Genomic DNA, 27,439 nt, shown 5'->3' with positions numbered 1-27,439 from the left:
TTAAATAACTTACTATTTTTTTATGGCACCCCAAGCAGAATAAGACATCCTCTTTCTTAAAACATTTTTTTTCCCCTTTTGAGACAAAACACAATTATTGGCTCTCCTCTGCCTCTTCTTTCTACTGCGTGTCCTGCTCCCTCTGGCTAATGAATGTTGGAATTTCTCAAGGCTGACTCCCAGGCCTTCTTTTTTTCTTATTCCACTCCACCACCGCTATGCAATACTTCCTCAGAAAGCATTTTCCTGAGCACTCAACCTAAATAGCTCCCCCAAGAAATTCCTTATATCTTCTAATTTCATTACCAGAATTTACCACTGTCTTGTGTTTTCTATTTTATTTTTTCTTCCCACTAAAATAGAAATTTGGTGAAAGTAAAGATTCTTGCTGGTCATATTATTTTCAGTACCTAGCATATAGAAACTGGATATTTATTAAAAAATAAATCTGGGACTTCCAGCCACGAAGAAGAACTGAATTTTATTTAAGCAACTTACAAAAACAGACACAATATAGAAAACACTGTTCTTTTTTTAAGACTGGGTGACAGAAATGGCAAGATGACAGTGATCCCTGAAAGAAGGGACGCTAAGGATGTAAGTGCTGAATTTTCTCTGGCTACTGTTTGGCGAGTTTCCAGGCCCCAGTCTAGGGAGAGGAACCCAAAATAGCTTAGCTTGGAAATCTTCCTGAAATGAGAAGACAAACTTTGGAGGTGAGGGAGTCCACATCAGCTACATTTTGTGGGGCAGAGTACAGGAGAGAGCTGCACAGAGAGCTTCAGAGATCTGTGTAGGGTTCCCCTGGCTCCTGTAGATACCGATCAGTGCATGATTGTTTCCCAAGGCTTTGAAAAAGGCTACTGAAAAGGACCAGGCAGAAAATCCCTAGATAGAGACCGTATAGGATTAGACATAATTTGTGTTCCCACCAGCAAGAATGGAAAGACCTAATACATGGGCAGGATACAGTCTTCAGGTATTGGTATTGCCTACCTACTGGTGTAAAATTAGTCCTAGGACAGGGTTTCTCAACATTGGAACTACTTATATTTGGAGTCAGATGATTCTTTATTGTGGGGGCTATTTTATTATACATTGTAGAATGTTCAGCAGCAACCCTGGCTTCTACCCTTTAGGTGTGGCAATAAAAAATGTTTGCATACATTGTCAAATATCCTCTGCAGGGCAAAATCATCGCCAGTTGAGAAACACTGTACTAGACTAAAGGCTATTCTGGCTCTGTCTAAGAATGCTCAAAAGCAACATTTGAAAGAATAAAAATGTTTCTCAAAAGTTAATGATGCCCAGAATAGAGCCCAAATATCTTGAAGGCCTTGCAAAAAAATAAAAATAAAAATAAAAATAAATCCAGCATACAATGTAAAAGTGACAATGGTTTAGCATCTAATCCAAAATTTCTAGGCATGCAAAAAAACAGGAAAACATAGTCTATAATGAGGAGAAAAGTCAATCACTAGAAACTGACAACACATATTGTAAAATCAGCACACAAGGAAGTTAATGCAGGTTATTTTAAATAGACTCCACACAGCAAGAAATTGAGGAAAGCACAAATATGAGGAGGATGTATATGGCAGATACAAAGAATACTAAATCTAAATTTCTGGAGGTGAAAATACAAATGTATGAAATGAAAAGTACCCTGGAATTTATCAACAGCAGATTAGACAATGCTAGAGAAAAGGTTAATAAACTTAAAAACGTAGAAATAGTATAATCCAAAGTAAAACAAAAAAATTGTACAAAGCATATTTAACAACTGTAACTGAATTAAATTATAAATCAGGAGACATTTTTGAAAGAATAAGTTAATGGGGTCTAAATTTCTATATTTATATAACATAAAAACAAAGTTAGAAACAAATTTTCTAGGTTGCCTGGAATTGGAATTGGGGGGAGGGAGAAGCCAAGGGTTTGTTTAAAATTAAACAAACGAACAGAAAAACAAGATAAAACCTGGCAGGATGAAATTATTCAGATACCTACTCTGCTTTTATTGTTGTAATTAAATGACAGGCACATTCAGCAGACTTAACATAGTAATCACAGAATGCTCAGCTCCACTACAAAGAAAACTGTATAATGCCTAGGAAAATGAAGTGGGGAGGGATGATAGCCAGTAGAGCTGAACTAAAATTTTGAATTCCTATGTGAAGAAATAGAAAAAAAAAAAATGGGGAGGGGGGGTAGAAAAAGAGAGAACACTTGGGGCAGGAACATAAGGTGTGAATCACCAAGATCAATCTCTTTCCAACAGGTGGTAGGGCCTGGTTAAGGAAAAGAAGGATGACCCTTGAACTTACCTCATATAGACAAAGCAGGACTGGAGGCTGCAGGGAGAGAATAAAGATTTACAAAACAATAAAATTGGCACTCGTGGCTCCCCCAGCATCACTCTGCTGGATGCAGACAAGTCTTGTCCCACAGAGAGAAGACAACACTACCTGTATGGGAGGAGGGAATGGACAACGGGAGGGAGTGGAGGGTGTTGGGTATGAACTGGATGCAATAGTATTAATCTACTAAAAAAAAAATCCAATGACTTTTTTTCTAGCCACTCCATATAAAAATTCTATTGATATGAAAAGGGGTGAGCACACTTTTCCTGCAAAGGGCCAGGTGAATATTTTAGGCTTTGGGGGCTCTATATGATCTCTGTTACAATTACTCAGCTCAGCTCCTGTGGCACAACACCAGCAACAGAAGACATGTCCATGAAAGGGCACGGTGGTGCTCCAACAGAGCTTCACTTACAAGTGCGCCATGAGCTAGCCTCCTGATTTAGGGAATTAATATTATCTTTAAAAATAATTTTATACTCCATACCCACTGGTATGGAAAATCAGCCAAATTATCTTTGTTCAATTTATACTTAATTATGTTGCCAAAGTAAAAACAATTTGAAATATTTGTTGATTAAAGGGAATGGTTTTCCGTGAAAGACATGGGCAATTAGTGAAGCAGGATATCCTAAAAAAACTCAATAATGGTTGACAAAGTAATGGGATATAAAATATTAAAGAAGTCTAGAAAAAACATCAAGACAAGGGATTCTCAAAGTAGCCGATTTATCCTATCTAATAAAAGAGTAATATGCAAACTAACCATCACTCCATTACACCCACAAGCCACGCCCACCAGTCAATCAGGAGTGAGTATGCAAATTAACCCAACCAAGAAGGCTGCAGCCAAGGAGAGAGCAGGAGGGAGGCTTGGGTTTCCCCGGTGATGGAGGAAGTCAAACTTTCCACACACCCTGGCTGCCCCAGGCCTCCACTATAGGCTACAAAGTTTCAATTGTAGAAGATAAATAAATCCCAGATACCAGGGCCTCTGCTTGGGTCGCCGGGGGCCGTGACCAGCCTGCAAACCACCACAGGCCCCTCGCCCAGGCCGCCCCATGCCCCAAGGGAACCCCCACCCTGATCCGGGACACCCTTCGGGGCAAACCAGCTGGCCCCCACCCATGCACCAGGCCTCTATCCTATCTAATAAAAGAGTAATATGATTGACCATCACTTCAACACACAAGATGGCTACCCCCATGTGGTCAAAGATGGTTGCCCCCATGCGGACACAAGATGGCCAGCAGGGGAGGGCAGTTGGGAGGGACCAGGCCTGCAAGTGAGGGCAGTTGGGGGCGATCAAGCCTGCAGGGGAGGGCGGTTAGGGGTGACCAGGCCTGCAGGGGAGGGAAGTTAGGGGCAAACAGGCTAGCAGGGGAGTAGTTAGGGGATGATCAGGCTGGCAGGCAGAAGCGGTTAGGGGCAATCAGGAAGGCAGGCAGGCAAGCAGTTGGGAGCCAGCAGTTATGGATTGTGAGAGGGATGTCGAACGGGCAATTGGACATCCATTGAGGGGTCCTAGATTGGAGAGGGTGCAGGTTGGGCTGAGGGACACCCCCCCCTCCCCCCGTGCACAAATTTCGTGCACTGGGCCTCTAATCTATATATAAAAGCCTAAGTGATTGTTACAACCGCTTGACCAAACACTATGATGCACACTGACCACCAGGGGGCAGAAGCTCAATGCAGGAGCTGCCTCCTGGTGGTCAGTGCACTCCTATAGCCAATCTCCTGCGGCCAGCTAACTTCCCGCGGATCCTCCCCCCTGCCATCCCCGATCGGCCCCTATGGGATCTGGCCGAGATGGCCTGATTGCCGGCCAGGCTGAGGGACCCCACCCATGCACGAATTTGTGTACTGGGCCTCTAGTAGTTTAATAAGTATTATGGTAAAAATCAGAGGCTTTTCAAGACCTAAAATTCTTTACTCAGTTCCTATGAAAATGACAATAGGGACAAAATTAAATTGTAAAGAGAATAACTTCTTAAAAATTCCTGATTTCATTATAAAACTTTAAATAGTTTTACCTAAGGCACTGGCCATTAGCAAAGTGGTAATATGAAGCCCATATAAAAATGAATGTCAATGAATTTACTAATTTTTACATTAAAATATCTATCTTCCTTTCATCTAGTTCTGACTAAATTAAAATTGTGGATTGAGTTGAAGAGACACTGATCTCGTATTTATTTTTTTAAATATATATATATTTCTTTATTGATTTCAGAGAGGAAGGGAGAAGGAGAGATAGAAACATCAATGATGAGAGAGAATCACTGATCAGCTGCCTCCTGCACACCCCCTACTGGGGATCAAGCCCGCAACCCAGGCATGTGACCTTAGCCGGAATCGAACCTGGGGCTCTTCAGGCCGCAGGCTGACGCTCTATCCACTGAGCCTAGCCGGCTAGGGCTGATCTTGTATTTAAATTCACAAATTTTCTCATGATTTGCAATACTGATAGTAAAGCCACCTGAATGCACTGCTACCACACTTTGCCTTTAACTCAGCATGAAATAAAATCTAGTATATAAAAATGAAACTTACAAAATAGATTGACCAGAATGTGATCATCTCTGGCTTATAGGTATTTACCAGAGTCCTTTTAATAGTGAATCTTAATAAGGCACTTGCAATTTTGATGACTCTAACTTAATTTATATACAAGAATAAATCTAGTTTGTAAACTAAGTTACATTTTTATAGTCATTACATTCTTTCTGGAAATATCACAATAAATAAAGAGAAACCCTATTAGGAAACCCTATTAGGAAACTATGTAGAGCAACATTTTCCAATTTTTGTTCCGCAATAGGATATAAAAATTTGCATAAACATAAAGATTGCAGAATACAGTCTAACAAGCTAATGGGGCACTCACTGTGATTTGAGAAGCACAGGAAAGAGAACAGAGCATCCTCAGTGTTGTTATACCATGGGATCCTTTGCACACAGAACACCTTGGAAGACTAGTATTTCTTGAAATACATCTTTGGAATGCTTGTGGAGCCAACTAGATTAGGGTGACTGTGAACCATTTGAAAACTGTATTTTCTGATCAAAATGAGATTTAGAAAATCATCTATTCTAGCTTCATAGTTTTCCCATTAAATGATAATAATGATGCTGAATAATGGCACATGAAGAAACTCTGAACTTTAAATTGTATTAAAAATGTTTAAGAATATTCTGTGTCAAGGGTTGCCTCAATCACACAAATTTAAAAGAAAATCTTGAGTTAGGATTCAAAAGATGTGGTAAAATATTCAAAAGCAAGACCAGAGGATGTATGGTTCATTAGTCTGGGTTTCAGCTTGTTGAAGAATATACTGTTAATTAAAAACACCTATCAGTTATATACCTGTGTGAAAACCAGCATTTGAAAAGAAAAATGTATATATTCAGTCATTTTTAAGGATAGATGACAAAACAGGAGAAGCTGACAAACTGAACATTTTTCAGTCATCTCAGAATGCAATTCAAAGTGCCACCTTGAATTCTGAACTTTTATGGGAAAATTCAACGTTTTAGAATGAGAACCATTAATTTAGTAGCTTCAAGTCCACATCAGGTTATTCTAGTTTTAAAATTTCCTCAAAGGTGTCCAAAGTCAGTTTATTTATATCCACATATCTATCAATTAGGAAAAGGCAACACATTTGCTTTGGGAACTCAAAAGAAAGTAATTGATATTTAAAAAGCCTACATTATTATTTCCAATAGTCATACTCCATTATCACATAAAAAATCATGTCTTGTAACTAGCCCTTCACATACCCCATTTTGTGGTACCCCTCAAATCTATACTGCTACTATTCGAAAATACTCTGTAGAATTACATCTTGATCATATAGTTTCTCATTATTCACTGAATGAGTTCTTGGCTTGATCTCTTTGTCCTTCTATTACACCCACTTGGTGATTCCAATAACTATAAAACCTAAGGTCCCATCTTTCTCCATGCTTACACTCTGGCTGCAGAGATAAAATCACAAAACTGTTCAATCCTGTTATTTCTTGAGACAGTATTTTTAAATCTTAACCACATTATCAACATTCGCTATAGAACTCTTGATTTATAGAAAATAGACTCTAATAACCTCAACATTTTGCCTATCCTATATAATAAAAGCCTAATATGCTAAGTGTCTGGTCGTCCGGTTATCCATTCAACCAATCAAAGAGTAATATGCTAAGGCCGCCCAACTGCTCGCTATGATGTGCACTGACCACCGAGGGGGGGCAGACAGTCGACCGGTCGACCAGACGTTATGACGTGCACTGACCACCAGGGAAGACGCTCCAACCGGTAGGTTAGCTTGCTGCTGGGGTCTGGCCAATCGGGACTGAGCAAGATGGGCCAGACATGCCTTGGAGCCCCCCCGTGGTCCCTCCCCGGGTGGCCAACTTCCCGTGTCCCTCCCCGGCTGGCCAGCCCTGATCAGCCCCAATCGGGACTAGGTGAGACAGGGCTGGACACGCCCTGGAGCCCTCCCGTGGTCCCTCCCTGGCCCCGATCATGCACTGGTAGGGTCCCTCGGCCTGGCCTGTGCCCTCTCACAATCTGGGACCCCTTGGGGGATTTTGGAGAGCCAGTTTTGGCCTGATCTCGCCAGCCAAGCTGAGGGACCCCACTGGTGCACAAATTTGTGCACCGGGACTCTAGTGAATTTATAAAGTGATTTGTGTCCTCATATATACCCCACTCTTCTTATGGCCAAGGCTAATCTTGCTAATGATGCCTCATAATATCTAATCATCAACTCAGGGGCTTCACCCCAACTTTCACTGCTTGCCATCTCATTTTTGTATCTTCAATCTTTCATTTTCCACTGATCTTCCTATTAGCATCTAACATTTAAAAAAAAAACCTGCCTTAAACAGGGCTTCCCTTTCTTTTTTTCTAAATATATATTTTTCTTTATTGATTAAGGTATTACATATGTGTCCTTATCGCCCCATTGCCCGCCCCCACCCTCCAGTCATGCCCTCACCCCCCTGTTGTGTGTGTCCCAGGGCTTCCCTTTCATTACCTCTTTATCTCTTCTCCAATCATAGCCATTTATAGTTTTCTGTGCTAATTTCCTTCATTTCTTCTTCCTGCATGTATTCAATCATTAGGTTCCTTGCTCTGTTAGCCCACCAAAACTGCTCTTTCCCAAACCAACTATAATTGATCTGTTATCTACAGTTCACACTGCTATTTTCCCCACTGTTGTGACACATTTCCTTTTCACTACCCTCCCCTGCTCCCTTTCACCTCCTGACTAATCTCATCAGTCTCCTATTGTACACATCTTTTCTTTTCTCCATATTTTGGGGCTCTGAGGTGCTAGGCTCTTCCCATTTCACCTGAATGATCTCTTTCACTCTCATGGCTTCAATGACTTGCTGATACCCAAATCTTTATCTCTAGCTCAGACCTCTCTCCTGAGCAAAAAGGCCCTATTAACTAATTGCTTCCTAAACACTCTTTCTTGGATATCTCACTGAATACCTCAAATTCCTTATGTCTAAAACCGAATACCCAGAGTGTTCTTATACCTCAGTGCATATTACTACCATTTGCCCAGATACTTAAGCCAAAAACCTGGATGTCATCCTTTAATTCCTCTACTCTCTACGATGTACTGATTCTACTTCACAGAATTTTCTCTCAAATATATCTATTCTTCTCCATTAATGTCACTTTAGGGCTCAAACCATTTTTTTTTTCATGAACATACAATTTAAGCAAAGTTTCCCTAGGTAGCTTTATCTTTGCCATTTCTCCATTCACTCCCTGCCCAATCCTTAATCCCTATTTTATGACTCAGCTATTTGGACAAAATTACTTAGTGTTCCTAACAAGCCTTCTTTTTGTCACCCTGATTTTCCACATGCAATTTGCTCTGCTTGAAATACTCTCCCAACTTCTTTCAGCACCCTTCCAATCTCAGCTTAGATGTAACCATATAGGAATCCTTGCCCAATTCTCCAAACCTGGGTTCAATTTCCTTCCCATTGCTCCTACAATTCACCTCCCCATAGCACTCATCTTTCCACTGGAGCTGCCTATTCTCTGTCCCCCAAGAGATGATGAGCTCCGTGAAAGCACAAACCATGGCTTTAACCCTTTAGCCATTAAAACATATACTATCCCTCTTAAAACATAAAATACACTGTATTTGTTGGATAAATAAATGATGTAGGTCTTGTTTATTTACTTAAGTAGAAAGAGAACTTTTTGAACCTTCTACATGCCTAAGAGCATAGTGTAGGCATTCATTAAATATTTGTTGAACTAAGAATAGAATGGAATTGTATTTCTTCTTCCTCCTTCCCATAACTACAGATATATAGCAATACAAATGTAGTAAAGTATAAATCTTAAAACTCCTATGTATTAAACTATATCTGAACAGCTAATTTTAAAAATGTACAAAAATAAGACATTCATTCATGGTAGAAGCAAAACTTTCCATCAATAGAAATATTCTGTACTACATTATATACAGTGAACTAGAATCTTTCTAGAAAATCCTATTGTTAAAAGTCTCTCAAGTCTCCACTCACTAATTATTCTATGAAAATAAGAACACATATAAAACTAATAATGAATTTTAGTGTCATTTCCAAAAAGGCAAAAAGAAATATGAAATACCAAGTATCATGAGAAAAAAAAAATAACACCTCAAGAAACATTTAAAAATTAGACAAATATAATATTGTTTCAAATACAACTTTACAAAAATGTCCTTGATTAAAAAAAAGAATGTTAAAAAATAAAGAAGGAAAGTTATCAGTAAAAGATAAATAAAACTTTAAGCAGAACAGGAAAATAGTACTAATAATTTTTAAAATGTAAAAACAAATCTTGCTCTGATACTAATTTTTTTTCTTTTACATAACACAAAATGATTTTGAACTTAATTTGAAAAGTAATAATTAGGCATCTTCCATCTTATTTTTCTAGGGTAACCTAATATTTAGTGCGATGAAGAATCATATTAAAATAAGTTTTATATTTAAACCTTAGGAAGATACAATGGCTAAGAAGCTGATAAGACAAAATACAGTTCTGTTGTAAAATGAATTAATGCAAACTACCTTTGGTAAACTCAAAAAGCATGAAATGAGGATGTTATGAAGAATTAAAAATGAAAGACTACACTTTATTCTCCACCATGACAGTCTTTTAAAAAGATGTGTGTATATTTTTAGGTGACTTGTGTTGTTTTTTTTAAATCACTATCAAGCTTCCCTTTTTTTCCTGACATACTATTTGTTATAATGTTATTTTTAGTTATCCTGAAGGTAGAAAACAAAGAGTATAATTTTAGATTTGATCCTTGTTTCAGAATGGGAAATAATTTAAAAATTTTAATCATTGAATTTTGTTAACATTTTTAATCACTGCATGTTAGATATTATTGAAACAGGTATTTTAAAGTTACCTCTTTAGTTAAATAATAGAATATAGGGGGCCAGAAAACTCCAGTTTAATTACTGCTTTTAATATTTTAATGTAAGATCTGATAGTACTTTTTCAACTTACAAAAAATGTTTTAAAAGGTAAAAATAAAGCCACCAATACCTCCCTAACCCCAGAAAAGTCCCCTAAAATATACAATGTAACAATGCAATTATATGAAAAAAATCCTTAAATTTCCAGTGTAATCTGGCACTCTTTTGTGTCAGGAAAGAAATCTACAAGCACTACCATACTTCTACTTATCTTATCAATAAGCAGAGTTAGAAATGGCTACATTGGCAGCGACAGTGTTCATAGCCTATTTCTGCTATAACAGTTTCCCTGAGGCACCAATGTCAGGTTAGTATAACAGAGGAAAGCATACAACTGCTTGACAAAGTAATTTCAGTTTGCATTACCTTAAAATTATCTATATACGACTTTCTTCCTAGATAGGCTATGGATTATCTTTGGAAAGAAATCCTTATCTTTATATCCATGCAATCTAGTTCAGAGTCTAATAGAAATAAATCTATTTTGATTTGTTGAAAAAAATTTTTGTTCCTTGACACTATTTAAATAAGCTGAGTATTAAAGTGGTTCGCGAAGCAGTACCAAAGGGCAAAATGACTTCAGGGTGAATGTGAGACTGATATCCTAGAATTATTATATATGTTATAGCCTTTATTAATTTAGTAATGAGACAGAGTCTTTACTTCTTTTCCACACGTCTGGTCTCAAAGCCATTATCAGATGATAAACATATATTAGTCTGTAGTATAGTCAAGTTTTAGATTGTTACTTGGGCATATTTATCGAATTGTTTTCTGTATTTTAGATTATATTAGATAAAATGCAAAAGTAGATAATATAACTTTCATATTAATGGTACATGTTTAGAGGCTTTCTGTCTCTACTAAATGTATTTTAATGTGCTTGAAATACTGGACACATTATATGTGGGGAAGTGCACTGGTACATTTAGCAGCACCTAATTTCACGAGTTTCATACTAGGTGCCAAGAAATTAGGTTGTCCAAATATTTTGGAAATAAATGAAAACTCAATCAGCTGTTTCTTTTCTACCCATTATCTTATACTTTACTCAAGGCACCTACAATGAAACTTTAAAATTAAGTAGAGAAAAACTTACCTAGTTGGGATTTTGAATAATAGTTTGCCATTTGTCCACTGTTGCAAGACTGTCGTTTATGTCTTTTTGTTGAAATTTCTGTGGTCTTCCATGGTGGTCTTTTTCTTTTCTTCAATTTGCTAAGAACTTCAGAACCATCAGAAGGAGTCTTGTCATAATTAACACATTTATTTAATTTACTACTGTCAAGTTGGCCAGGAAATTGATCAGCTGCAGGACTATTTGCCTTAGCATTTTCTAATTCTTTAGATTGCTTTTTAAAAGAATTTTGCTTAGCAGAATGGGATCTTAAGGTAAAGCGCTTTGATTCTTCCATATGAGTCTGATGATTATTTCCACTGTTAACAGATTCAGGAGAGTAAATGATTGTATTTAGCTTAAAAGTATTTCTGTGTTCAAGGTAGTTGATCTTTCTCAAAAATATTCTACAATCTTTTAAGGTTTTTGACCTCCAATTACTTGGACATACATTCCCTAGTCTTGGTCCCTTTTCAAAATCTTTTTGGCTGCAATTTGTTCCATTTTCCTTTGCTTCTGACTTATATTTATTCTCTAAACTAGCATGTGTTTTAACATCAGACACTGCCACCCTCTGTTGCAAAAAGTCATCCCTGATCTCAGGTGGCAAAATAAACTGGTTATCTACTGCATTTTTTCCTTGGAGTGGGATGTCAGCATTTGGTCCTCCCTCACTCTTACTTAAAAATTGGTTCTGGCAGAAAAATCTCAGGTTCCTCCTTTTAGAGATCCAATTAACCTTTCCGTGGTTGTGCAGCTTTCCCTCTCTTCTCCACCTTTCATGTCGCAATCTCTTAAACTCAGTTCTTTTGAATCTACCTAGTGTTAAATTATTTTTCACATTTAAGAGTGGAGAGCTAACCATTTTATGCAGTATATGCAACTTCCCTGATTTTGAAGGAGAAGATAGTGCAAATTTTTTAAAGTGCTTTCTGAAGGGGCTGGTATTAAAATCAGAGTATTTGGTCCCTAATTTAATTCCTTTGGTATTTATTACTTCCAAAGGGTTTCGAGCATTTGCTTTTCTAACTAGTGAAAGAGACTGTGTTTCTGTCGTTTGCATAAACCAGGTACAGAGTTCATTCAAATCATATTTTTTCCGAAAAAGCATTTTTACAGGTGAAACTTCAAGTTCTACAAGACAGGTTTCCAAAGGGTTTGCTATTTTGAAATTACTTTTAGTGTCTTCCCTTTTTGTATGAACATAATTTTCAGCTTCATCTCCACTGACTTGCACCCAAGCATTTGTAATTTGCTCAAATCTATTGTTTAACGCCTCTAATAAGGAATCGTTTGAAGCAGAAGCAGCCCACCACCTGAGCAAAGGGTTTGATGAAATTATAGGGTCCAAAGATACTTCAGAAATGGGTATTAATTTATCTTCCAAACATTTTTTTGCATTCCTTAAATTCCTAGTTCCTGGTGTACCTTTGGGAGCTATTTTTAACCTTGACTGCCTATTTTTTTCCTTCTGACTTTTGCCTTTCTGCAAATGGAGTTTATATGATTTATGAAGCAGAGTATTTCTATAAATAAGTGAGCTAGAAGATGCTAATGAATGTAAGAAATGCAGAGATGGTTTTCTGTCCCTAATGGAATGTCTCAAAGGTATAGCAGCAACCATACTTTTTGATCCATTCTTGAATATGTCAGCTTCAGCGTGCGTTGTATCCATTTTATTGCATTGAGAAGCATGTTTTTCTTCAGGCAAACTTTTTTCTAACATAGTCTCTTGTTCTAAAGGAGGTAAACAGCTGCTAATACTCACTGCTCTCTCCTGAGGTGAAATTCTATTAATAGTTACAGATATACCAGAGATTTTCACTTTTGCAGGTCTACCAGGCTTCCTAATTATTGCCAAAGGCTTCTGATTTGGTCGAACAATGTTCTTAGAAGGTTGAGGTATCACAGACTTGTTCTTGATAGGTCTAACATATTCAAAGCCCAAGATCTCACTTTCAGTTGTCAAACTTGAAATGGCACTTATTCTTTCACTCGAGTCAAGTTCAAATTCTCTAATATTTCTGAGACTATTACATTCAGTCGGAAAGTCAGTAACCTTACTGTTTAAAGATGTAACATTGCTTATGCTTACACTTCCTTCAGAAACATGCCTTTTAGTTCTTCTTGACCTTCCATAAATAACAGTTACAGTAATAGTCTTTTTATAAATACCTTCCTTTTCTTCAGATAGGGGAGATTCTGGGCTTTTCTTTCCAGCACTAAAGGACTCATTTTGACAAATGGTAATGTCTGTTTGGTCAGTTTTCGGTTTGGGTGGTCTTCCAATTGGTCGCTTAACCTGTTTCACAACCTGGGGACCTATTTTTTTAGGTCTACCTGGTTTTCTTTTAAAAGATGAATCAATTGCACTGTTTGAATTTTCCATAGGTTCTTCCTGTGGCTTATCACTATTTGTATCATCGATAAACATTTCAGAAAATTCTGCTGTTTCTTTTGCACAATTTAATTTGTTTAGTTCTTTTTGAAGGGTGTCACTATCATTAAGATTAGAACTAACATTTTCCAAGTTAGCATTTGGAATGTCCTCATTTGTTTCTGTTATTTTTTCAATTATATTATGGTTTGGCTGTTTTTCAGAAGAAGGAAAATCAATGTTTGATTCAGAATTATTGACTGAAGTTAAAGTATATTTGACTCCTTCACTGCTTTTAACCTCAGATAAAAACATGAGTTTGATAGGACTAGAATAATTGGAAAAAGAAGTGCTTTTGGTGGCTTCATATTTTGTTGGTATATTCTCAACAGAGGAAATCAAGCTACCTGTCTCTAAAATAGATGACTTTTTCAGATTATCAAGTCTTTTGTTATTCAAATCTATTGGCGGTATATGACTGCTTTGGATATTATTGGATACTGCCACAGATTTTGATAAACTCTGCTCTTTGCATGTCATTCTACTTACAGTAAGAGTTATATTTCCACCAGCATTTGGATCTTTACCATCAACTTCTCTCAATTTTTTGGATGCTTTGTATCCTTCCAATAATGACTGATTATTCCAAGACTTCTTGGCCATATTTATTGTATCTTCCAAACGCTCCACAATAACTTGTAAATTAGAATTCATTGCAATTTTACTTAGATCTATACTGTGTGAGCTTTCAGTTTGAATATTTTTCACCTGATCTTTTTTTTTTGTAGATTCAGAAACCTTTTTGGCCTTAGGGGATTTTTTGAGAACATAATTATTTGTTACATATATAGAATACCATCCTGGAGGCACAATATTTCGTTTAGTTCTGTTCAAAAGTCCAGGAACATCACATTTCAAAGGAGTTTCAGTATTTTCTAGTTTTGAATTCTCATGATTTTGCAAAAAATTTTTTCCAGCTGCAGATTTCTCCTGTGAATTTCTTTTGCCCATTTTCTCAGGGGTAGTTGTTTTGAAGCTTTCTGAAAATGTGTCAAAAGCCAAGTTAGTATCTAAATTATGAAGGGGTAGTTGCAAGGATTGCAATGCATAATCTTGTGAAAATGATATTTCTGCATGATTGCTGTCTTGAAGGCTTTTAGAATTTTGTAAAGAAGGTCCTTGGCAATTATAGAATTCTTCTTTGTCTGTTGAAAGTATCACATTATTGCATACCAATTTCCTTGAAAATTTTTCACTGCATTTTTTTCTTACGAAGTTTTCATCAAGACTAGCAAGTTCTCTTTTTATCTGTAAAGCCTGCCTTCTAAACATGGGTGAATCAGGAGAGTGGTGCATTGCAAATAATGTTTCTTGACGCTTTCGAAATCTTGTCTGAATAATTTTATTTTCTAGCTTTTTATCATGTTGACTCAGTAATTCCATAAAACTGTAATCACTGGCCTTTGCATTATGCAAGAGGGAGGTTATTAAATCTCTAAATTTTAAATCATTATCTGTATTACAATCACTGCTAGACAATTTTATAAGGTTTGTTGTATCTGTAGTTTCTATTGATTTTAATTTTTCATTAATACGGTCCATTAAATCTTGAAAAATTACAGTAGTCTCACCTTTTTCATAATTTGTAGTACAATTATTGTTGCCTTCCAAGAGCAAAGAATCAGAGTTACTGGATAGTTTGGTTTTATGTATTTTACCTTCATGATCATCTTTGTCATTACTTATTTCTGCTGGTGTGAGGAATGGAGGTTGGTTAATATTTGTTTCAAGTCTGTTATTTTCTAAGGCTGAAAGCTCTGAGATGACATCTTTCAATTTTTCAAATCCTTCAGTCTGTACAGGTGATAATGGTGGGGGTGAGGGACTTCGAGATCTACAAATATCTTCAAGACTGACTGAAACATCACTGAGTACTTCCCTTGATGAAAAAGGAGTATGAAAGGCCGATTTTGTAGAGTGAATGTTTGGAAACAGTCCAGAACAGCACCTGTGAGAAGTATAACTGTTTGCAATTCCTCTATTCACTACTGTCTTAATGTGTTCAATAGTTACAGTTTGGCAAGACAAACAATGTAAATCTTTAATACAGACTGGCAGAGGCACAAAACCAGGGCTTTGTCTTTCATTTTGTAAATACCCTCTTTCTGCCAGCCTATATTCACAATGACAGAATAGACCATGTATATCATCTTCAATTAGAGGCTTTTGAGATTCTGAAGACACAGTATAAGATGTATTACAACAGCAAAGAGAAGCAGCATTCTGCTCTTGGACTAAAAATTTCAACATAGCCAAAACTTGTTGCTGGTGATGTATGCACAAAGATTCCAAAACTTTGCTTAATGCTGATTTTCCTTTTTCCATTTTAGTAGCTTCCTCTGATTTTGCATCAACAGTTGAACTAAAAATAAAAATCAAACAAAAAATGAATTACAGTAAAAATATCAATATTATAAGGAGTTATAATTTTAACAGAGTTTGAACAAAAGATATTTTGATATTGCTGGACTCCTAATTCCTATAGAGCTGCAATAATGGCATCTTGATTACTGTATAGCAAAAATATAATGAAGCACTGATGATAATTTCCTACGACAAATATGAGTCAAAACAAAGCCCAAATTTTGTGATATAAAAGCTGATGATTATAGATATGATTATATTTACAGATTGCTAATGTTTAGTTCTTTGAATATATTAAGAATATTTAATGGAAAGTGCTTCACCAGGAGTTCAATTTTTTGTAAACATTTTGTTATTTTTATAATTATCAGTCTGTATTACTGCAAATAAGAAAAATAAGATGTACGAGTAAAAGCTTATCTTTATTTAAATATATATTTTTTCAAGGTAGTGAAAATAAAATTATTAATAAAAGCTTTGCCACAAGAAAAATTAAGGGATTTAGATTTCATAAATAACAAAATATCTTTTCTAAGTTTAAGCTGCAGGCATTTTAACCTATTAAGAAAATAAATAATTTAAGCTATTTAAAAATGAAATCTATTTTTAATTGATTTTAAATACTAAAGTAATTACATTGAAACTAAAGGCATTACTTACCTAATTATTTAATTTCAAATGGAAAATGTCCACTTCAGAAACTAATATACATCTAATTTTAGCTAAGACTCATTATTACTTAGAAACCAATGTATAAGTCTAAAAATTTTTTTAAAATTCAACTACCAGCAGTAAGAAGATAAAATATATAAAAGAATTCTGTTTCAGAAAAGTATCCACTTAAATTAAACATATCACCAAACTCTGTACATGAAAATAGCCTCCCACTCCTGACTTCTTATATTTGTTATTGCTAGTAGCTCCTGGTTTGTAAAAATTTAGGGTTGGAATTGGAATATGCTGATTATGAATTGCTACAGAAGAATGTACTTTATTTAATAAAAGGTTATGTTCATGTATATTACAAATTAGAGAATTTTTCTTTTAAAATAAAAAGTGACATTTTTTATTTTGTTCCCTAAATATCACTTAATTTGTTTCAGTTAAGTATGCAATATTTTATCAACAATTTTATAAAAATTGTTATTCAAATAGGAAAAATACCAAAGCAAATTTTGAACATTTGATCAATTTTTTCAAGGAAAAACGACAACACTTTATTAGATTCAACCAATATTTCACTAAAACTAGCATATGATTTAACATAAAGTAGTTATCAAAGTGAGAATAGATATGAAATTACAATAAAACTTCTTAAATACACTGCCACCTCTAGACAGATGAAAACAGGACATGACCCCTGTAACTTTTCCTTTCTGAAAATAAATTTTCATAAGTTTTATCATGGTTGGGAGTGTAAAATGATGCAACCAACTCCCAAGATTCAATATTAGATCCTTTAAAAAAATATATGTAGGGAATAAAGGCAGGAGAAAATGTTAGCTATCAAATATAAATAAAATTATGATCTTTTTCAGCAAATTAAAAATTATAATTTTCACATAAGCAAAAAAAAAACAACAAAAAAAACCCCACAGAAGTTCTGATAGGCACACTTCAACAGTTTCTTTAGTTATGTTACGGCCTATTAAACATATCTGTGACTAAACAGATTTTATATGGTTCTAAAGAAAATATATTACACTGTATTTTAAAGATTAATATGCTTGCCTAACAGTTCCTGAAATGCTTAAGTGATTTTTTCTATTAGTAAAGTCAAGTAAAACGTAGAAATAATAAAAACTAATGACTAGTGTTAACTATTCTGAAAACCACCACAAGATTTTTGTATTTCTCTTCTGACATTCTAAGGAAATCTATCTTTGAAAAGAGTTTCTTATTCAGTTTATTACTTCTATTAATGACATTAAAAAAATACCACAGTGGCTAGTAATTTCCACCTAATGCTATATGAAGAATAGCTTCATAAAGTTCCTAATTATTCAGATATTAGATTAGATTCAGTTATTAGATAACTCGGTTCTCAAATCATAAAACTACACAATATGATAACTTGTCTTCAAAATTCCTTTTCATATTTAATGCATGTTAAAATCTCAAAGAAAAACCTAATATATGAAACCTAATATAAAAAATAGTTGAATACACGTAAGTCTACAATCTAGAATTTATTCCCAAATGATTACATAAAGGTTCTAAGATTGTACCTCTCATAGATGCCTTTTTGTGAATGCTAAAGAAGTTTTTAACCTTTTCCTATCTGAGTTAGAAACCAAAATACCCTGCCTATTCTTTGTATGTTACTATCCGTTTTGCCCATTACAAGTTTTGTTGTTGAGATAGCTTTGGAGAAAGTCAATTTCTAATATTTAATATTAATAAAACTGCTTCCTAAAATGAATTAAAGAAGTCAGTGTAGTCAGTCTTTTTCTTTGCTTTTCTTTTTTTTTTCTTTTACTGAATGAGTAAATCAATCACACACAAACAGTGTTGTAAATTTAAGTGCAAAAGCATTGAAGTGCTTTACTACAAATTACAACCTAGAAACACGTTAACTGAACAATTAAAATTCATACAATCAGATTTAGATATATAACAACACAAAGTAGAACAGAATTACAGTACATTACAACACAAGACAGATACATGAATTCATTAGAAAATATTGTAATAAATAATTCATGAATTATAGTGCAATTGATTTATGCATAAATATAACTAATTGCCTAACAATCAGTTTATATTAACAAAATCTGTCAAAATCAAGGCAGCACAGAGTTTTACTAAATTACTGCGACAATGAAAATACTGCAATTAAAAAACAAATACAAGTATTTGTACTGTAAACAACTAAAAAAAATCAGTCTCACTAAAGTTAGTATACAATTTAATATAAAATTGTCATTAGCTACCAGAAGTGGTTTAAACAACTTTACTGAACAGTAGTTTTCTAAAAACAGAGGCACTGTTTTTTTCTTTTCCTTCTTTTTTTTTTAAATATAAAATACTTGAGGAACATTCAAATAAGTAGAAAGCACATAAGGTTTGCTTTCACCTTCATTAAAAGTCTGCTGAAACTGGATATTTCAGAAAATTGTTGATTGATAAATAGTAACTGGTAACTAAATTCATAAAGTACTTTGAAAGTTTAACATAAAGAACATTTTAATAGAATCACTGGGGAGAAGGGGAACCCATAAATTTCCCTGCCTTTCCTAGTTTGTATAATCAAAAGTTAACTCAATAATTAGAAACACTTTGTTTCTTTTAAAAGTCATGGGTTATTACCTATAAACTATCAAAAAATATTTAATTTACTATTTCTGACCAAAAATAAATAATACAAGTACTAAAATGCTGCAAATTAACTATAATATTACCTATAAAACTACTGATCACTGTGAAGTCAATAGCAAAATGATCCCTGATTTTATGAATCCTGTAAAGTTTTTGGTCAGGTCATCTTTTAAATGATATAAAAGAGTTCTGTTAAGTATCCGTTTACTATAAACTTCTCAATCAATTTGTTAATGTAAATATACTGTGAGGAATAAAAAAGCTCAATACAATACAAATATTATGTAATGCATTCAAGCCCCCAAATTTTTGCAAGTAAAATTCTGTATAAAGAGGTCAATAAAATTGTGTTGAAACATTACTTTAACTTTGTTTTTTAGTAGGGAGTGGGGTAATAGATTAAATAATCCAAGTTCTGGCCCTCACAAAATATGGCTTAATTCTTTAAAAAGAAAGATGACCCTGACATCTGCTGTTTTGCAATCTATTATGTATACTTTCTTGGAAAAGAAAAGAGCAAGAGGATTCATCATACCCTACTATGCAGGTAACATTAATAGCTAAAGAGTGTTCAATATAGATCTAAGAGACCAAATAGCTACTTGTTTAGTTCCCACTCTTCAGTTTCTTTAAACATATATAAGCAGTTTTTAAATGTAATAGCTGAAAATCTCTTTAGTATTACATGTATATGTGATTATTAGATACACACAAACACAAGTGTAAAAACACAAGTATTTGACAAGGTGCACTTTTTTTTTTTTAATTCAGCTTTTGGATTTACGAAAAGTGGCTTAGGGAAATGATTAAAACCTGAATTTTAACAGAGAAAAGGGGCACTCAGAGAATTTTGAATATATGAAGCAAATCCCCATTCTTTAAATGGAGGCACATGCTTTATAATATTTTACTACTAAAACGGCATACTCCATCAAACCAACATGGATACTCTGAACCACATTTTAAAACTGCTATATAAAAATTACTGGTCTCTCTATGAGTCTGGTAAAAGTTAAAATGCACTGCCCAGCTTCTAACTACCCAATTAGTAGAGTTTACATTACTGAAAGTTCAAAACAGCTTCAGTGTTAAATATTTGTAAATCTACTCAAAACCCTGAACAAACTGCAAATTTGGTTATTAGCAAAATGATAATGTTTCGCCCACCAAAATGAAATCTGTAATTCATTTTGATAAACTGAAAATGTTTTGAAATGTCACAGCAGCAAATATATTAAAGTTACACTGAGGTTTTTCAATAGTAGGAGTGTGTCACAATCCTTAAAATTTAAAGTAGTCATAACATCAACTAACCAGCACATTTAAACCAAAATTATCATTCTCAAGCTTTTTCTGTGCATATTATAAACATGCTCTAAGCTGCATTCCAACTTTCTTTTCTAACCTTACAAATTAGCTTATTTTTCAAATAAAACACAAAATTAAATTATTTTAATAATTAAATTTAAATTACTTTTTGTTCTTAGTATTCCACCTTATATTAAAGAATTCTATAGCTGCTGGGGTTAACCATGTGTCAGTTTTTAAAAAAAAGCATATATCTTATAAACCCCAGCGTCCTGCTAAATCAACTATTAAATGATAAATATTGAATTTCATTATATATATAATTTAAGGTTTTCTTTTCAATTCCTGGTGGATGCACTTGAGTGCATTTCGTATTTCATAGAATGCACTACAGTGTACTAATACTGTATATATTAATTTTTCTTAGCATGGAGATAGCTGTCTATTTAAACTTTGATTGGTTGTTTGACATACTTACAATAACTGTAAGTATGTTATATTAAAACGTTTACAAACGATTAGTATCATCTTTCCATTATAAGATGGTTCAACTGAATGGCTGGAGTGGTCTTTCACCAATAAAAATGTTTCACTTGACAATTACTTGTTTTCCCACAACGCTTTATGCTATTGACTACTAAAGAAAACCTGAATCTTTTTCACCTATTTATACAAGGATTAAATACAAACTATCAGAAGTAAGCAACTATATAATCTGTCCACAGTGAAAACCCTGAATAAAACTTTTTTTCAAAAGGCATGTAAGTGGTTTTTGAACTGTAAAATTTCATGTCTCCTGTCAGAGTGAGCATCTGTAATTCCCACGTGTGTGTATATAGACATACAAATACACACCTGTGCACATACACACACGCAAACACACACACCCACACACACACGCACACACATTTTCCTAACAAGTAATCTACACAGGCTTGCTGCTGTTTTTGCAGCTGCCAGTCCCTGAATCTGTCATATTATATAACCCAGTGTCTGGTAATCGGAGTTTCTTCTTCGGAGGAGTCTTCAGTGTTCCAGATCTTTCTTTTACCTTGTATTCTAAAGTGCTGTGAGGTACCCCATAAATTCCTTGTGCTTTGGAAACACTCATTTTTCCACTCATTACCATTGCAATAGCCTCTTCCATTATTTCATGATCATATTGCCGATAACGGCCACGTTTTTTCCTGGGTTGCTTATTATCTTTTCGATCCAATCCATCTTCAGTATTTTCAGAGGTTCCATCAACTGTTCCATTTTTAGAATTAAGACACAAAGGAGAGAGGTCCCCATGTATAAAATAAGAGTCAACACTTGAGTGAGTTATGGACCCAGAACATTCTATTTTGTTCTGTTTAGGGAGTATATTTTTCAGTTTTTGGAGAGCTGATCCTTCAAGGACTGGAGAGGTTTTGGAAACTTGATACACAACATCCAGCAGACCAGGACCATCAGGTTGTGGTTTTGAAACAGAGCTTACTCGTAGCTGAGGAATTTTTAACTGTACAGTAGGATGTGAAGTTTCATATTGTAGGCTTTCATTTTTTTCTTTAAATTGAGTAACCATTTTCTGTAGAGTTAACTGATGGAGGTAACTGGAAGCTGTTGGGAATTTTAATTCTGAGGTTTCAAGTAGATTGAGTTTACTTTTTTCTGTGCGCTCTGCTTGAGCTCTTGCCCACAAGGCTACTTTCTGCAGCACTGCACAAGTTTCTTTACTGTCTTTATATGAATAACTATCATTGAAATCTCGAGTTTTGTTTTTAAAAGATGCAGGCTTCCCTGCTGGTAAGGCTTCTAAGTGGAGAAGTAAAGTTTTTTGAGGTATGCCATAAAGTATGCCTGCTTTATTTATGTCCAGTGCTCCAGACTGAATGTCTTTCAAAGCTTTTGAGAGCAAACCATCTGCAAACTCAGCACTTCTTTCCACATAGTCCTCTCTGTTTCTGTGTAGTCTCCTGGATGGATGGAATGAAACGATGGTAAACTGATGCATGAGAGACTCTCACACAGCTATGGAAGGGGAGGGTCCACTCCTTTATTATACTCCTTGCTTAGGTAACATCACTGCTTATACACTTTTAAGTCTGTGAGATGTAGTAGTTACTCCTTATCAAAGCAAACGCTACAGTCCTGGTAGGACAATGTGTCAATCATACGGTGGCCTCAACAGGCAGACCTTCCAAGAACATAAAATCCTAATTCAGTATTTGTAAAAATATTCTCATGATGTTGCTATTCCTGACAGATGCTTGCAGAGCAACACTTAGATATTTTACTTGTACAATTAGAGTTCCATTATTAAAAAAAAAAAACAAAAAAACCCAACTCAAATCCTAAAGGAGTTTTTGTTAGTAGAAACGTGACGTTACCACTAAACAAGTAATAAAAGAGTCAACCCCTTTAAAGGAAATTTGTAGCAGTAAGAATATTTCCAAACACAATATCTCATATTTCCACAAGACCCATTTTTCTCTAGACAAAAACTTAAAATTGGAAACAAGTAGGTAAGTTATATTTGGGTAAAATAATTTTAGATTTTATAAATGTTTTTTCTATTTCCAATGTATCATTGTAATTTCAAAGTTTCTCAAACAGAAAGCTTAATTTACTTCATGATTCAAAACCTACTACAGCTTTAGTTTAAACAAATTACACGCTACATCTAAGATTTAAATGTGACAAAAAAGCTTTCTGTGTAGTTTGTTAATGGGAAGATGCAAGTTACAAAAAAGATAAAAAAATCCAACAGAACAGCATTTCGCTAATTACCTATTAATTTAGTAACAGATTTTAATCAAAGCATAGAAGGACTTTTTGTGGTGATTACTAGATATATTACATAGTCTGCCACCATGCCTAAAGCATAATGGAAAAACACACAAACACTATAAACTAACTATAAAAATTAGTAAGTACAGTACTTTTAAAATTTATTGTTTTAAAAAATTAAATAGTGACATTACATATTTCCCTTAAATTTGACTCCTGAATCTGAATTAAAATTCTCTTTACTTGTCCTGCTTCTTAGTTTGTATTCTATGTTTAAGTTGGTAGTTCATTTTAGTAACATGAACTAAAGTTTGGTGATTGTTCTGATAACTTTTCTTTAACAGAAAGAATAAAAAAGAAAGAGGAAGGACAAAATGGAAGGTATGAGAGACAAACACTTATGAGTGACAAAGCCTCTGGAGGAAACTATATATGTCAATCTACTCAGAGTAGCATTACGAGTTCTCTGAAGAGATAATTTTATATTAATATTAAGTTATATTTCCTGGATATTGCTTACCCAGCCATTGAATTTTCAGAAGGATCACATATGGATGACTCTTCAGATTTTATGCTGATTTTCTTTGTAGAGAGATCTAACACTCCATCCCCTATAAGTTTTGCAAGAGAAAAAACTTTATATTTGTAACAGATTAATAAAACAAACAGGCTATGATATAAAACCTGTTTAAAATCAACCCTTGGTCACCTTTCCCACTGTTTGCAGTGCACAGCCATCTGACTGCTCATCCATGACTGTTTCTATTCAAGGCTGCCCAGATGATGCTTTGGGAAAGTAGGAATGATGTCAATTGCACAAAAGAGAGCATAGAAAATATAATAATAAGTAAGAACAATAATTAGCATTTATTAGAACTAACAATATGTGGAACATATACTTTAGGTAAACTGTGACTCTGCATAACCATTGTGTTTTCAGAAATTACAGTGTAAAATTTTTACTGTTTTAAACAACTGAAATGAACAACAGTTGAGTCAGTGCCTATGGTTATATACGTGATTGAATGAAGATATAACTTATAACAATATAACACTTTAGGAAAAATAGCACTTAGAAAACACTGCCCAAGTATTTGTTATTAAAAGATAGTTATTTTTATGACTGTTATAATAGTGAATTTACATAAATAAGATTTCAACGATTCAGACATATTGTTAATAGGACAACTTCAGGATCAAGGAGAATAAAAATAAACTAAGAATTTATAACACATCAATAAACAATACTGTTAATATTACTATATCTTTACTGACAGCTAAAAATTAAAAATTTAAACTGTAAGAAAGGAGTCATTATAAAAAACATGCTTAATATACTCAAAAATACTGCTGGGTTTTTAAAAAACAATCAAGTGGGTTTTACTATTATCATACAAATCTACTTAATACTTACATGCCCTAGCAAGACACAAAGATGAAAAAAATAACATATCCCACCCATAACATACTATGCATAATTCAACAATAATTTTATTGAGTGCTTAGTATGTGCAAAGCACTATTTTAAGAATTTGGAGAGCAGCTGTAAAAGTGGCATACAAAGTACCTATTCTCATGGTTCTTAGGACCTAGTGAGATAGTCATACATACATACACCACCACCATCACCACCCAACATATTTTAGATTGAGGATAAGGGCTCCTTAAAAACAAACGAACAAAGAAGAGTAAGCTGATATTGTTCTGGCTTCAAGGATTGATAATAATTTCCCTAACTTGTGTTAACAAAAGCTACTTGTTCTATCTTTTTGAGTCAAACACTTATTTGGCATCCTCTACAAGCATTTAAAAGGCCCTTGCCCCCTTTCCTCTGTAAATTATGGCTCTTCTTTCAATAAACTATTAGATAAATCCAATATAGCTCTCATCATTCAGGCTCTTATGAAAAACAGATTTCTATATAGTACAGTACAAGATTACATTATATTTATCACATTTTTTTTAACATATATTACCTTTTCTTTTTCCCCAGTTACATCAACAATTGAAGATAAATCAATTTCTTTTTATTTTTCAACTAAGTGTAAAAAACTGAACAGGAAGTGTTTACTAAATGTTTTCAGCTGAATATTTAAAAAAATAATTTTTATCATATACATCTCTTTATTTGTATACTTTGCTTTTAAGTTGCTTTTTAGGATTCTCTTACCATATACTTCATTGTGAAAAGAGATTGAGAGCAACTAAAATTTCTTTTTTTATAAACAAAAGTCCAATGCAATACAAAAGCTCAAATTTAGCCCTTCTTGCTAGTCCATATTACATAGGCTAATCACAAGTAATATTACTTCTAAAGTTTATCTATAAATATAACATTACATATATTTAAGAATATTAAAACATAAAACTACATATTACACAAACACAAAAAAAATCTTACCTTGCTGAGTATTTTGTTCTTGCATTCGATTCACAGTGAGGTCTAAGGGGCCTTCCTGTTCTTCCTGAAGGGAGTTTTCTGCTTGATTCATTTGGATACTTTTACATATTAGACTTGGTCCAATTGAACCATTTCTATTCTCTTGAATTTTACCACTTTTTGAAATATACTCAATTGCAAACTGACGTATCATCTTTTTCATTAATTCCTGAGCAACTAGGGGAATGTTAGGATCACAGTTCTGAGGAAGATCTAGAGAAGAAATAAGTATAATAAGCATTAAAAACTGAAATGCAAAATACCCATATTTAAACTTATCATATTTTTATTACAAATTAATAATTTCAGAAGTCTTTTTAGTGTCAGTCTGTAATTGCCAATGGTTCCTAGGACTTTGCAATAGAAACCCTGTAGATTTAATTAGTATTATGATATCAACCTCAAAAATGGCACATTTAACCATTTCTTCAAAATAACATTTTTGTTCACAAACTAAAATATAGGTAAGAAATTAAGACATAGGAAGCTCAGTACTATGTCTAATTTTTAGAGTTTTAAATGTGTTCTACTAGATATTAAAACACTTTAGTATGTGAATATAAACTATATATAGCCAAACAAATTTTAACTTAATATACTAAGTGCATGCATTAACTATTAAAGAAAACATCTCAACTTTCATGATTGTTAATTACCATTTAATTCTTCAATTATGTCAAATATGCATTTCCTATAACAGTTTAAACGTCATCATCAAGGATTTTTTCTTTTTTCTCTTTTTAAATATATTTTTATTGATTTCAGAGAGGAAGGGAGAGAGAAAAACATCAATGATGAGAGAGAATCATTAATCAGCTGCCTCCTGCATGCACTCTTCTGGGGATCGAGCCCACAACCCCAGCAGCATGTGTGCTTGACTGAAATCGAACCTGGGACCCTTCAGTCTGCAGGCCAACGCTCTATCCACTGAGCCAAGCTGGTTAGGGCTGGATTTTTTTTCTTTCTTCAAATTTTTATATTTAGAAATTTAAATCAGAAACAATAAAATAAAGAACAGTATAATCACACAGACAGCTTCGACCAAGATTCAAGAATTGTTAGTATTCTGCCACACTCACTTTCTTTTAACTTTTTTTGGTTTGCAGAACTACTAAAAGTAAATTTCATAATTATGACATTTCACTCCTACATGTTTCAGCAAACATCTACTAAGATTCTCCTATAAAAATGGCAGTATCATTATAAAGTGCCTTAATTAATCCTTGATCCCCAAACATATTGATCAGCTACAACTATAATGATCAGCAATTGATATTCAGTTCTACTTGAAACTTGTAGAAGAGGTCAAAACATTTGAATGATTTTACAGTGAGAGGTACAGAATAAGGACAGACCAGTTATGAACGCAGCATATAACAGTGATAAAGTTTTGGTATTAGGGAGTGGGGGTTGTTGGTGGCTTTTCACATAACTTCCGGCCTCAATCCAATGCTTTTATAAATTTACTCTGTTCCTTTGAAGGTAGAATGGCTGGTAAATTGGAAAGGATGAGTAATCATACTTGGTTAGGCTCCACAGAAGTGGTCCTACTTCTTGAGAGACTAGTTCAATGCTCCTTAAATGCCTCAACTCTTACCCAGGCAGATCAGTATTATGTTAATAGGTCTGCATTGGTCCAGGGCTGTTTGAGACAGAAGGGTCAACTCTCTTTAGTTTGAGGGTTCAATATTAGCTGGAGAACTTGCCTAAGACACGTGAAGGAAAGTCTTTTAACTAGCATTTATTGTTACAGATCCCTGATTCTAAAATGCAAGAAGGCTTGAAAACACACTATTTGGAGGTGAGAA

The 27,439-nt window shown here is 34.2% G+C and overlaps 1 protein-coding gene across 10 annotated transcripts in view; it reads right to left on the bottom strand.

Moving 5' to 3' along the window:
* The window catches only part of LOC103285001 (ligand-dependent nuclear receptor corepressor-like protein), a 127,770-nt gene that overhangs the window by 4,243 nt on the left and 96,088 nt on the right, over positions 1-27,439 (bottom strand). For 3 of the 10 annotated variants that reach the window (XM_054729875.1, XM_054729886.1, XM_054729880.1), the window contains 3 exons: positions 25,593-25,844; positions 23,712-23,802; positions 21,345-22,377 (listed from right to left, as the gene is read on the bottom strand). In XM_054729875.1, coding sequence (XP_054585850.1) covers positions 21,345-22,377; positions 23,712-23,802; positions 25,593-25,844 — 1,376 coding nt within the window. Of the gene's footprint in view, positions 1-2,327; positions 2,355-15,087; positions 15,792-21,344; positions 22,378-23,711; positions 23,803-23,901; positions 23,978-25,592; positions 25,845-26,287; positions 26,351-27,439 lie in introns of those variants that run through there. The other 7 variants (XM_054729898.1, XM_054729893.1, XM_054729902.1 and 4 more) reach the window with 7 other exon arrangements.

Source organism: Eptesicus fuscus, chromosome 2 (assembly GCF_027574615.1).
Source record: "Eptesicus fuscus isolate TK198812 chromosome 2, DD_ASM_mEF_20220401, whole genome shotgun sequence".
NCBI classification, from domain to species: Eukaryota; Metazoa; Chordata; class Mammalia; order Chiroptera; family Vespertilionidae; genus Eptesicus; species Eptesicus fuscus.
Note: the sequence above shows the minus strand (reverse complement) of the source record. Positions and strands in the feature narration are given on the sequence as shown.